This window comes from Carex rostrata, chromosome 16, assembly GCF_964058835.1.
Source record: "Carex rostrata chromosome 16, lpCarRost1.2, whole genome shotgun sequence".
NCBI lineage: Eukaryota > Viridiplantae > Streptophyta > Magnoliopsida > Poales > Cyperaceae > Carex > Carex rostrata.
In genome coordinates this window covers 6868827-6883771 of record NC_135933.1, presented here as the reverse complement: position 1 = coordinate 6883771, position 14945 = coordinate 6868827, and the positions used below count along the sequence as shown (strand labels likewise).

Below are 14945 nucleotides of genomic sequence, written 5' to 3'. Positions count from 1 at the left end.
TTGCAGTGTTGTTCTACTCACATATCCTGCTTCTAAGCCACCTAAGATTGATTGACGCAGAGAGAAACTTTGACTTGTGTTTTTGTTCACTATGCTCATTTCACTTGAAATTGATCAGTGAAAAAAAAACTGATTATCTTTTAATCCTATGGGCCTTTCTACGCCACGTAAGACCATTACTGTTTACTAGGGTATCATGTTTTTTAGGCTTTTTTCAATTATATGGAATGGGGGCCTTGTCCAATCTAAAATTGGAAACATAAGAAATTAATTTCGCACAAAACAGGTACACATCTTCATGGGGAAGTCTGGTGCCAAATTAGATTTATAATAACTACTTTTAAAAGTTTTCACATATACAAACCAACTAGTTTTATGTTATGTCCAAGGCAACATCCTCCGAACCCTGTGAGAAGTCGTAGATTCTAAATCTAGTAGGATTTTTTTTTTTTTTTTTGTGTGAATATTCTAAGCTAGAATGTTTGGCCTTCATCTTTTATTTTATCTGAAAAATTTATAGCTTTGTTATGCATAGCACACCGTCGAAACATAAATTATCAATCTTAATGCAATTTATATAAATATTAGGACCTTAAAAAATCACTCTAACAAAATATTTCATTCTTTTCTCACTTGATGTTTATTAAAATCAATTTAAGATCCCATGTCTGTAATTGTGACTGTAATATTCTTCAGGCCACTAGTCCTGACTCTTGAGAGTTAAAGATCTTAGGCGTCACCGTATAAGGGGTTTTTGGACTTAATAATTTAGTGAATTGGACTTAATAATTTAGTGAATTGTATAGCATTATTAACATCCAGCCACTAGTGTTAAAAGTTTGGTTTTCTTGATAATTATTTACTTGTTATCAGACATGTTGGAGCAACTTGCTACACAAAAACAGATCATATAGTACCACAGAATATGAAAAGTCTTACAACATCATACAGAATTACAGACTATGGGGGATGGGGCTGTAGTTGTAAAATGAACTTGAAAAAGGCTACAGTATTCGTCTCCTTTCCCATACGTAACGGTCCTTTTTATGCTTCATCTCGATAACAACTCCGGCAGCAAAAATTGGCAGATGACAAAATGGTAATAATCTGAAACTGTTGCCAGTTCATCATGCAGAATTAGCAAGGCACGGAAAGAGTAAGACCTCTTCTTGCATGGGACTGCGCAATTCTCCCTCCCTCCAAGTTGAGTTTGCAATCATTCTGTGCCAGCCCCCTCCTGCATGCCAGGATAGTACATCAGTGAAATTTGCTAAGAAAGGTTCTTTGATAATATCTGCATAATCAGTAAAAAATTATTATACCTGCCATCTGTATTTGTTGTAGCACTCGTGTGAAGTCTGTTAGCTGAATGGCTAGGAGAACTGCTATTGTTTAGCCATGAATGGATAAGTAGCCATAATTTTTTTGTTCCCAACTGTGGGTAGTTGCTCGTCCATTGTATTGAACAGTTCTGTACCGGTCTTTCCTGAGGGATCCCATGAAGCATCTACTTTGATTACCCCAAAACCCTGCCGGATCTAAATAGTGGCAATTTTGTACACCTTACCCGTGTGTCCTCATGTTGTGGGATAATCAGTACTAAAGCTCATGACAGAATAGATAACACATTTGACCCTCTTACATTTGCAACTCTTTTCTTTCGTTCTCACTTCTCCCACTGCATCACTCAGTCTCACCTCTCTTTGAAGTTCAAAGTTTGAACTATCGCTCTCAGCTCTTTGCTGAACTATGGCCGCCACTAAACCTTTTTCCTATCTACTGTAGCAGTCTCATCCCTCCCCCTTTCCTCTCTATTACCTTAGGAGATGATTCTCTCCCCACTTCTTCCCGCTTCCCTTTTTTCTTAAATTGAGGCCAGACCAGATAGATGCTGTTGCTGTACAACATCTCCTAAGGTCCATTTCTGATTTTTAATTGTGAGTATGGATTAGGCGCTATATCAGATTAAAAATTCGATATTCCAATTATTACTTGTCAAATGCTTGTGTGAAATTGACATTTACCTTGAGGTGCCATATAGTACAAGTAAATCGATGATTAAAGTTGCAATGGTTTCAGTGTTGACTGTGTTTTGTTGAGTTAAATTGGAATCATTTGAGAAAAGCTTGGATTCTATTAAGGGCTACAACTTCAAATTGCATGATTTGAGGGTTAATACATACCATACTTTGATTTAGATTTAGCACCTTTTTGCACCCAGATCAAGTAGCACATGTTCCATAGTTGAAGCAAGTATTGAAGTTGTGTGATCACCTAATTTGTTCTTATAAAATGTGTTTTTGCTTGAGTTTTCTTCTCTGCAGGCACAATTAATAAATCTTCCTAAAATTCTCTTGGCTCAAGTACTGAGCAAGTATGCCAAAATAAACCAACTAAATTTGAATTTTAAGTGGTTAGAATTTCTATAGGAAGGAATTAACTATCTTAAAAGTTCCTTATCATCTTAAGCACCTGCCTCATGTCATTTCTTCTTTGGATGCTTACATGGAAAGCAACTTAAATAGATGTGCGTTCTCAGACTCAGTCTATATAATATGTCTATACTGTATTATTTTATGCTTCATTAAAATCACACTAATGGGAACTTGGTAGTGAAATATACCTCTTCATTCTTTTCTGCTAATATTGTCTAGTTTAAGAACTATTATTTTCCCTGAAATTGATTTACCTAATCAGTATAGATCTGGTATATGAATCCTTGCATTAGTTTCCCTGGAGATAACTGAATAGCATAGGATCAGGTTACAATGACTAATTTGACAACTTGAGTAATTTAATAATTATAATTGTTGTTTTATAGGGAAACATATAATACCTTGAGGCTCTTGTAGAGGGAATAGAGGATGAATTTTGATTTTGATTTTGTTTTATACTGGAGGTTACTGAACCCCAATGAGGAGTCTAACAACTTGTACAGTTGTAGCAGACAAGCGATGCAAATTATTCATGTTGAAAATTCCTCTGCATGTTTAACAAATTTATCATTTTCGAAACTCATAACTTAAAAACCCATTGTTGGCTCTTACCCAGTTCAAGCAGGAGAGGCGACGCACAGGGAGAGCCGAAGAGACGGTTTCCACAGAAAAGAAGCGACGCTACGGCGAAGTTGAAGGAGGCGGAGGTAGCAGGGAGCGAGAGAGAGAGAGAGAGAGAGAGAGAGAGAGAGAGGAGAGATCTGGCAGCGGTAACAAGGTTTTAAGAAACAAAGGTAGATGATAGATCGGATGGGTTTGGGTCGCGTCTAAATATAACTTGAATACGGGCTGAGTTTCGGGCCCTACTCGGGATATGAGTTCGTCCAATATTTATCAAGTGGTTGTTCGACCGTTTATACTTGGTCCATATGCCAGGTCAAAGTTATGGAGCTGGCTTATTTCTCTGAACGAACTCCTCACTGCAGAGAAATTAATTGAAGAAACTGGCCCCGTCAACTAAATCGCATCTTCTGTGACTCAAATCTGACAGAAACCTGGACCCGTCAACTAAATCGCATCTTCTGTGACTCAACTCCTGCAGATCGAACACTAGCGGTACAATTGAACTTCTAAACTGGACCGGTACAATTGAAGTTCTAAACTGAACCAGTACAATTGAAGTTCAGTTCTAAACTCAACTTCTGCAGATCGAACACTAGCAGTACAATAGTGTTTGCTCTTGCCAAGCAAGGTTAAACTGAACCAGTACAATTGAAGCCATAAATAGGTTTCCCTCTGCGGTTGCACGAGACCATCAATTTGTCATAGACAAAATGACAAAAAAAAAATATGATGTAAATTTTCAATGCAAAGACGACCATACGAAGATTTAAATATCTACAATACATAAAGACGGAATTATCCTTAATATAATTGATAGTACAAAAAGGCCCAATGAACTTGTTCCGCTCTTATGCAGTATAAGCTAGCTTTAAGCATAATATAGTAATTTATAAAGGATGGAGACCGGATTCACACCATCACTCTAGTTTTAGCAGTTCATGTCATAAGCCACAAGCCCTTGCAATTCGGGTCCTTCCAATCTTGGATTATTCTCAAAACTGCAAGAGAATACAATAAAGAATTCTATTGATACTGATATTGCTATTACTGAAATCTAAAATAACAGTTGTAGAATATCTATATTTACAAAACAAATTTACTTATTTCTTTCAATATATAATATCAATCAAGTTATTCTCATTTCTTTGAAGGCTTAACAAAAATATTAAATGTTTCTGACTGTACTTGGAAAACAAAAAAAAATGCATTTGCATTAAATGCATTTTTTTGGTATTTTTTTTTTTACAACACTTCACTGATTACACGACACGTCATTTAACAAGACTGATAGTATATGAGACTTTTTATGATGATGGCCATACTATCAGCACCCGTATTGTATCAGTGACATGCAGATACCTAGATAAAATATGAGTTTGATTCTTACCAGTACAAAGTGCTAACACACTAATTGATTTAATTATCGTGTGACCATGGTATAAAGAGAATTAATGGAAAAGCTTAAGTTAAGAGGACATATACTTGTTCAAAGGGATATGCTCAAAAGACCCAGTAGTGGGAATTGTTCCGCACAGATCATTGTGTGAGACGTCTCTGTAATAAGGAAAAGAATTATAAAATAAAGATATTTGCTCATATTTTATAAATATACCTATCAAAATCAGCTGAAAAAAAATAAAACAGGCACTTACACAACTTTCAAGCTATGGATTTTACCAAGGTCCCTCGGGATTCTCCCAGTTAAATGATTATCATTTAGCCGTCTGAAAAATATTGGAAAAGAAATATTAAAACAAGTTAATGTGGTCCTCATTTTAAATTCGTAAATATAAGTCATAAACAACTTAGATTGGCAGATTGGTCCAAAGTAGCAAGTTCAGATCAACAAATTTAATACAGAAAGTTTGCTAACTTAAGGTCAAGGCAAATAGACAAAGTGCAGGGCTCCAGAATGCAAGAGAGCAACAGAAATAACTCAATATGCATAGAATTTGATCTATCTTTTTTCATCTTAAGAGTTCCATTATGTTGAATTCTATAAACCTACTTTGCTGATTTAAATTTTAAGACCAGATCAACAAATGATCTGTTTTTGATACGAAACAATAGTTTCCTTACACTCCTCATCAATTTGCAAGTGTTATTCTATAATTTTCCTTTTCAGAATATACTCACAAGCGCTTCTCATTCAATGTACCTGACATGACATGAAACGAGGAGACAAGCTTGTACAAAGCAAAATAAGTTGAGGGTTAAAATTGAGAAGTTTGAAACCTTGAGGGACCAAAACAGATTACATGTGGTAATTCAGGACGTATTTTGTGTAGTTGACTCTTAAATTAGAAAAAGAAAAAGAAGCTTACAAGAATACAAGTGACTTGAGATTACCAAGCTCTTGGGGAATGTTTCCTGTTAAGTTGTTGTTGTACAGATCCAGGCTAATAAGGCTCTTGAGGTTACCAAGCTCTGATGGTATTGTCCCTTGGATATTATTTTTGTACAGCTCCCTGGATAATAGAATTTACAAATATTACATGTTTTACACTTTTTCTAGCAATCCAATCATTAACAATATTTGAACTAAACTTCAATGTGCACAAATTGAACAAACTTCCAACTAAATATGATCTTATATCAGGTAACATAAAACATTACAATATTTGGATAATGGGACATAGGTGCAAACTTATTTGATAACCGCAACAACAGATGCCAAAACTTGTACAAAACAAAATTGGGGACAAGTTCTCTAACAACTTTGACAGGCATGTGTTAAAATGGTGATATTTTAAAATTTGATTAGTCAGTCATAAAATTTGATTGGTCAGTTGCCAAAAAGATGTTCAAATTGGATAATTTTATATATGCATCCAATCAAAATGATAGAGAACGAATTTATATACTTAAGATTTGCAGGTGCCACAGATATATCCCTAAGGTAACTCAAGCAAATTTAAATAAACCAAATTAAAATCAAAACTATATATGGCAAATATATTAGTGTGATTAAATTTATAAAGAACAATAAGTCTAATAAAATTGGGAATGATTGAACTATTTGCATCTGGTTAAAACCCCTTTTATATATAATTAGATGTAGGCCATCAAGTATCTATTGCAATGTAAATTGTCCATCTTGTATTAGTAAATGGCAGTTGTGGACCTTACAGTAAAGTATTAAAAATGAATGCGTGTTCCAAATACCCTTGGAAATAATATCACAAGCATAACTCACAAGTATTGCAGATGCTCTAGCCGTCCAAGGTCAGGAACAAGATTTCCTGACAAATTTGAGTTGCCCAAATCACTGCACACAAAAAAAGAAAAAGAAAAGATGAGATGACAAAAAAAAAATACTTGATCAGAATTAACATATAACAAATGCATACAGGTCAACCTCTGTTTCATAGTCTTCCAAAAAAAAAAAGGAACTATGTATCTGGTATTGAAAATCTTGCCACTTTACTGTCCATTTGATTCTACAGATCGTGATAAGTAAGCAGTAAGCGAGATTTCGACTTAGATATAATAATCAGTCATAATTCTCCCAGATCACAGAAAATTAACAATGATGACTTATTTATTAGGAAACTTTACCATATGGGAACTTGCAATTAGAACCAAACAAAACTCAATGTTTACTTTATAAAAATATCTCTATAAAAAGTCAATTTAGTTAATTTAATCCCTAGACCTCAACCAATCTCAGTTGTGATGTCTCTTAATTATTTACCTAAATAAGCTCAAATCAACTCTGAGAATAAATTAACAAGCTAGAAGTTTCCCGTTTAAACTGTTCCATCCAAAACACGTAAAAAAAAGGAGCCAGCTACTTCGGAGATTATAATTCAAAACTTCAATTAAACAGATCAGAAATTGAACTTACAGGCGAGTGACTCTGTTATCCTGATTACAAGTGATATGAAACCAAGTGCAAGGATTCACCAAAGTAGGATCCCAGCTCTGCAACACATTATCTGGATCCGAGAGGCTGCTTCTAAGCGCGTAAAGAGCATCTCCTTCTGAGTTGGAAGAAACTAAGCCCGGCCAATAGATCGCAAGTAGAGTAACAAGAGATGCGACGATGGTGACAACTGATGTCGCCATCTAGGGTTAGGGTTTCCGATTTGGGGGAAGAGTCGGACTGAGGAGGTGGTGGTATTATTAGGTGGAGAGAGAGAGAGGGGTAAAGCGCAGGGGAAAGGAGAGACTGGGGAGTTGGGAAAGTGAGACTGGGAAGAAAGGGAAGAGGGGGCGACACTTTTTAACACTCTGGTTGTGGTGCGTTATGATGGGTATGCGTTCTTCTGTTATCAAAACTATGTGAACATCTGTGTGTGAAATATTTTTCATTCAAAAGTAATAGTTATTTTAAATACTTATTCTATTAACATATATTTCAAATATCAACAGTTGATACAGTATGAAATTTATCTCAAGATGACAAGCACAAAATGGGAAAATTTTATGTAAATTTCAAAGTCATGTCCACACTCCACAGAGGTTATATCGGCTCTCTTTAAACTATGCTTGCGGAGTTGGTTTAGGTTAGATGGGTACAGGCTACAAACAGTAAGTTTGAAAAAAATCAAAAATTAGAAAGATGCAACGTTTAAGTATTTAATTATTTGGTTTCTGGGTTTCTGGCAGACAGCAGTAGTTTGTGCGAGGGAACCGTCCTTTGAGGCCTTTACATTTTAAATGGAAATGATGATGCCATTCCCATAAAAATGAAATGGTGATGCCGTTGGAATTTGGAGAGTTATCTTTATAATTAATAAAAAAAATTAAGCCAGTTGATAGATTTTTCATATAATCATACTAACTTCGTGATTCGAGTCTCCCGATTTTAAAATTTGTAATTTGAAAATAATATAAATATTATTCGAAAATATTCATTTTTTATAATACAAACAATATATATCTCTATAGTCTATACTCATATTTTAAATAAATATTTATATGATAAAATAAATAGTATCTTGTTCGTACAATTTTACAAATTAAGCCAGTTGGAATTTGGAGAGTTATCTTTATAATTAATAAAAAAAGAAATTAAGTCATTTGATAGATTTTTCATATAATCATACTAACTTCGTGATTCGAGTCTCTCGATTTTAAAATTTGTAATTAAAAAATAATATAAATATTGCTCGAAAATATTCATTTTTATAATATAGATAATATATCTCTATAATCATATTCTAAATAAATATTTATATGATAAAATAAATAGTATGTTGTTCGAACAATTTCACAAATTTACAATATATTTTAAATTAAAAAAAAACGAATATAATACGAAAAGTTTATTATTGTAATGTTGGCAAATGCTTTTAGGTTAACTACTCCGAATCAAAATTTCATATCCAGAATTATTAGGTTGATGCTGTGATGAAACTTTTGCAAATTTGGAAAGTAGCATTAAAGAAATTTTAAAATAGGCGAGAATCTTAGGTAGGGATATTATGGTGGCAAACATCGAAAACGACGAGATTTGACCTCGTAAGCAAGATGTCTAAGTGTAGCATAACCCACCCGTGTGATCCATTTTTCTATCCTTTCAACTTTCAAGCCTTCAAGGTGATGATTCTTTAATTAATTTCTCAGCGCTCAAGACAATGGTCGGCACAGTAGCCAGAATTTGTATAAATTAATTAAAGATAATATAAAACATACACGAATGAATGTGGTATTTTGATAAACCATATTATTGACACAGCCTTTGGACACTTTTAAAGGTATCATCAAATTAATTATTCGATTTATTTGATGTGCCCACATATCCTGTCACATGAAGAGTTGATTTAGTTTTTTTTTTTAATGGAATAAAAATTTCCAGACAATTTACCTATTTTTCTATATTATTTTTTAATATTTTTTATGAATAAAAATTATGCACAATAGAGGTTTGGTGGCCAGGATCAAATGATGAAATCAAGTTGTAGAAGTTGAAATAAATAAATAAAAACAATCAAATTTTGATAAAAAAAAAAAGAAAGAAAAAAAAGTAGCACTACTGTTGAGGATTTTAGCCAAGTAATAGTACAAAATAAGTAATAGCTAGCTGTGGAGTTAGGCTACTATGACATTGGTGTTATTTGAAATTAAATAACACCAACTTTTAAACCCTTAGATCTGCCTTGAGATTCGTAATATCCGCTTTTACTGTTCAAGCACTTTATTTTGTACGAATCTCAAGGCAAATCTAAGGGTTTAAAAGTTGGTGTTATTTAATTTCAAATAACACCAATGTCATAGTAGCCTAGCCCCTAGCTGTGCAAACAGAAAACTCATGCAATCTCGAGCAAGAAAAAAAAAATTTAGAATCCAACAGAAACAAGCTAATGTCATTTCTATTATAAAAATAGTAAGACAAATAAATTTAGTACCTTCATAATAAGAATGGTGAAATCCTAACAAAACTGATTTTGGCTACACCTTTACTCAAATACCAAATAAAGATGATTACCAGAGGAAAAGAACTAATTTTCAGAAAATGAGCTCCATAAAATCGCATTTTCCAATTCTGTCACTCTTTGTCAAACAAATTAAGCACATGTGAATACCCTTAATTCCTTAAATGGCATTCTATTAAATGCCATAATGACAGTTTTATAATCCAAAATATTGTCATACTAATTAATATAAAAGATAAATAAAGTAACCTGAGTATTTGAGTGAAGAGTACGTGGGGCATAATCAGAAGAGGAAATCTCTTTCTTTTTCACTAAAATTTGTTGGGAGGTAAATTTTATCGACTGTTTGTGACCTGATCAGAGATATTAGTGAGTTTTATTTTTTGTTTACAAAGAGGAGAAATGATTCCGATCATAGTGAAAGTGAGCATCTAAACTCAAAATCACATTTTAAAAGACAAAAATAGTTGAGTGTTACAATAAGATTTATTATGTTATAAATTTAACGATGACATGTTGAGTGTTACAATGCTAATTCATTTGAATTAATTACTTGTCATCCGATATGTGATTATGTTATTGGAGGAGAGAAAAAAAATTAAAAATGAATAAACAATTAACTCTGGATATGAAGGTGTCATATTTTACTTTGAACGGTCTAACTCATGAATTGCACAACAAATCAAACAATTTAGTTTTATCTCGCACTTATTTTACTTTTATTAGAGTATTTAAAGTACTTGATTTTAAATTTAGAATTTTTATTTATAAAATTATTTTATAATAAAGTCAGTAATCAATTATTAATTGGAGCAAAGCTAGAGTGTGATGTGCTCACCGAGATGGATTAGTGAGCACAACTCAAAAAGTCTATTGGATTGGCTTCAAACGGCAAATCAAACCGTTGAAATCCATCTACTTCATGAGTAATGCATGTACATGTAAAATTTTGAAAATTTCGAATTTATTTAATACAAAATCAAGCATTAGAAAAAATGATGGAAAATAAATACATAAAACAATTTATAAAAGGTTCATTTTTTTTACTGCTTGACTTTGTACTAAATGAATTCCAAACTTCTAAATTTTTTATATACATGTATCACTCATGAAGTAAATATATTTTAACAATTTAAATTCATCATTTAAAACCAATCTGATAGAGTTTTAAAATTATATTCACCAACTCGTCTTGATGAGCATATCACATCCAAACTTTACTATGATGGAAATATTGTGAGCACATCACATCTAATTAACTTTGCTCTGATCGGAATATTTTCCAACAGATATAAGGAGCTAGCTTATTTAACATGGGATGGAACTACATCATATAGGTGAGCATAAAAATTTTCATGGAAATAAAAAATTATACAACATGAGCTCCGCATGTGAAGATAGCCAATGAGTTTACAATACAAAAATAACAATAAAGAAGTTACACAGTGCCTAATTCCAAAGGAAGAGTGGAAGACAAATGAATATGAAATCCCGGGAAATGGCAACATTGGAACAACACTTTTGTGGACAGATAAAAGTTTAAAAATGAAAAAAAGAAAGAAAAAAAAGATGAACCCCATTCCAAAGGTTGAAACAAATTAAGAAACAAAATAATTGCCATAAAAGAATTGAAAACCGCGCGTCTTCTATATCCGCAACTTATATTCTTCTTGTTATTTCTTGAACGAGAATATATGGATAAACCGTTTCACTATTGTTTATTAGATCGTCTTAGTTTAAAATTTAGAAGCACAATGGGTGGATTTTTGTTGCTAATGATCTAGTCATAGAGCACCAGATCAGCATCCGTTGCTTTTCTCAAAGAAAAAGCAGGAACCTGCTATCCTTTTTACTCTCTATCTCTCACTTCAAAGAGGAGGAGAGAGACAGAGGAGACAGATAGACAGAAGAGCACAGAATAGCAGAGATTTAAAGAGCAGCTGATCTCATTCCTAGAGCACCACCTATAAGATATACGGCACAAGTTACCACGTATATTGTTGTCTTAATCTAATATTGGAATTTTGAAGATATTGCGGACTTGCAAAACTGGCGCAGTACCGGTCGGGATAGTTTAAATTTGTGCGTATCTCTGTACAGTCTGTTGAATTCAAGCCTAAATTTGATATCCAATATTACAGACTGTTGGAAAAATATGAACTAACCAACTAGTTTTAAATCTGAATTTTGATCATTAAATAAATAACAATTATATTAAAAATATAATCAAGAATATAATTAAAACTTTATTACCCGGAGCTGCAAAATGCGGACCTAAGGCAACTTCCCGTCCTAAGCGCAGGAATAATCGGTTAAGCTTGCCCCAAGTTACGCCGGTATTCCTCTACCTTCGGGCGCAACTGTGGTAGAGGTTGATGTAGCTTCTTTCAACAGTGATAGCAGAATAATATGTTTTCTATAAAGAAAATATTTGTTTGTGGGAGAATAGTAATTGAATTTATGAATTATAGAGCTTAGAGAAAGATCAAGAGAATATGTAAATTGTTGGATAATGGAATGATATTCTTTCCCAAAATCATGTACTATTTATAAACAAATTTATGCACTCGTGACAATTAAATTCATATTCATTCTTCTACCGTTATTATATAAAATTATATAATATTTAAATAGCCATTACAATGAATGTTCAAAGAAATATCTATGACAGTAATAGCATTAACGGGTCAAATATTAATTGCTATTCATGTCAATGAAATATGTGCACCAAAGTAATAGCTATTACCGTTTCTTTTTATTAATAACAATTAAAAGAATAAATGCCATTTAATTGTGTATCAGTGCATCAAAGAAATTAAGCTCTGTAACTCATAAACTTTAGAAAACATTAATATAAAAAAATAGTATTTATTTACATAAATTTTGAGTTTTAAAATAAATTTCCAACACAGACATGATCTATATTAAATATATATATATACATATCTTGCCTATAAAAATAATAATGAGATTTGATATATGTTTCAAAACTTCAACGACCAAAATCAATTCTCGCTGATGAATCATAAGAAAAAAATTACATTAAGTTACATGAAATTCGACTGTTAGACTATCTATACGTATATATAGTACATATTTCTAAATTTACTTTTCAATTTGATTTTATTTAACTTTTTGAAAACTCACTATTGAAATTGTGATTGTAGTTTTCTGCGTACAAAATTAATTTTACCTCCTTTTTTCTGAAAAAGTTGACCTGATTTAGTTTCTAATTTTTTAAGTAGAAAATGTAAAAAAAAATACTTAAAATTTACCTCTAAAAAATTGCCACTATGACTCTAAAATTATACCAATAATAAAATTGGAAATTACGATATATAATATACAGAAACTTATCGTGGATCCGCCACTGAAAATGGAGCATATAATATAGGATATGAATGATGAGAATTATTTGAAAGGAGCTTTCCAGATGAAAACTAATCAGAAGTGGTTGTCATTCTTCAGTAAAGAAAAACATCCTCCAACTTTAAACGGTTCCCCGCTTCTTCTGGTACTTTAAATAATACATAAGAACGAGAGAATGTCAGAGGAAGAAGAATTTTTTACTTTACAGGGAATAATTCTTCTTTACTGAAACCATTTTGCTTAATCTTTATCCCACATATATGGCCCAGTGATATCTTCTTACTTTTCTTAATTTTTTACTTCATTTTAATTTTGGTTCAAGTGCCTGTGTACCGATTTTTTTATTTATATCCAAAAATTAAATCAAATTACAAAAAATAACCGAATTACCGTTGATATTTCAAAATTACCCAATCCGGTTACTGGGTAACCGGATTTTCCTTTTTTTTCCGGTTATCCAATTCCCGGAATTGGAAAAAATGTCTGGTTATTGGATAACCGGAAATATGGTTTTGGTCCGGTTATCCAATAACCGGTTTTTTATTTTATTTTTATTTTTTTTAAACTCGTTTTTTTATAACCATATTTATATGCATATGTATATGTGTATGTATATTTTTCTATAATTTTAAATTTCAGATTTTATTTACAATTTGTTTTTTGTGTAAATTTGATAAATCTAAATACGAATTTTATTTTATATGTATATGTATATGTATATGTGTATTTGTATGTGTATGTGTATGTGTATGTGTAGGTCTATGTATATGTATATGTATATGTGTATGTATATTTTTCTATAATTTTAAATTTCAGATTTGATTTACAAATTTTTTTTGTGTAAATTTGATAAATCTAAATACGAATTTTATTTTATATGTATATGTAGATTATATAGAATATATAGTGTTTAGGGTTAGTGTATATAGATTATATAGAATATTAATAAAATAAATATTCCGACAGAATATATATAGTTTACATTAAAAAAAAAAAATTATTCACTATACAAGAAACATTGAAACTATATAGACTAGAAAATTTATACAAGTCGTATATATAATAAACAAGAATCAAGATGGTAACAAGAAAGTTCATCTAGTATAGTGGTTAGGGTACTTGGCTCCCACCCAAGTGATATGGGTTCAAGCCCCGGTGGGAGCAAAAAAAGTAAATAAAAATTCAGCAAGTTCTGAAAATTCTTGAGAAAAAATGGTTCTTTGAATGGTTGTGATTAATTTGGAGCAAACAAATGTCCAACCCAGTTGTATAAGATCCGTAAACAACTAAAGATGCATGGTTTTGCTTTGCATCTCCCATTTCCACTATACAAGATTATTGTTTTGCAATGCATCTCCAAAAGATACATTTAAAAAATCTCCAAAACAATGAATCTCAATTAAATATGATTTACAAAAATAAACATCGTATTTATATCTATCAAATTTACAAATAAAATTTGTAAATTAAATTTGAAAATTAACCATGATACAGAAAAAATAATTTTATAATTTCAAATTATGCGTTTTTTCTGAAACATGAAATTAGATTTATCAAATTTACACAAAAAACAAATTGTAAATAAAATCTGAAATTTAAAATTATAGAAAAATATACATACACATATACATATGCATATAAATATGGTTATAAAAAAACGAGTTAAAAAAAAAAAAAAAAACCGGTTATTGGATAACCGGACCAAAACCATATTTCCGGTTATCCAATAACCGGACATTTTTTCCAATTCCGGGAATTGGATAACCGGAAAAAAAAGGAAAATCCGGTTACCCAGTAACCGGATTGGGTAATTTTGAAATTTCAACGGTAATTCGGTTATTTTTTGTAATTTGATTTAATTTTTGGATATAAATAAAAAAATCGGGCCTGTGTAAGCACTGAGCGTCCTTTTTCTTTTTCTTTCGAACACGTACTACTCTTTCTATTATTTATATGAATTGCGCTAAGCCTAAGCTTGACCGCTACGATACTTTTTTTTTTTGTTAAATAAAAAAAGATAATATACAGTTTTTTTTTTATTATATAAATTTCACCAGCTATTCCGATTCAAGTTTTATTATCATCTCTAAGACAGTTTGGATTAAGAAAATAGAAAAAAATTATACTTGTAACTTAG

General features: G+C 31.6%; 1 protein-coding gene across 1 annotated transcript; it reads right to left on the bottom strand.

Moving 5' to 3' along the window:
- Positions 1-3787: 3787 nt before the first annotated feature.
- LOC144567256 (leucine-rich repeat protein 1-like) lies at positions 3788-7274 on the bottom strand. Its single transcript, XM_078317350.1, has 6 exons — positions 6907-7274; positions 6256-6327; positions 5384-5527; positions 4712-4783; positions 4542-4613; positions 3788-4057 (listed from the first exon to the last, which is right to left on the bottom strand). The coding sequence occupies exons 1-6, from the start codon at positions 7125-7127 to the stop codon at positions 3988-3990; spliced, it is 651 nt and encodes a 216-aa protein (XP_078173476.1). The 5' UTR covers positions 7128-7274; the 3' UTR covers positions 3788-3987.
- Between the last annotated feature and the right edge of the window lie 7671 nt (positions 7275-14945).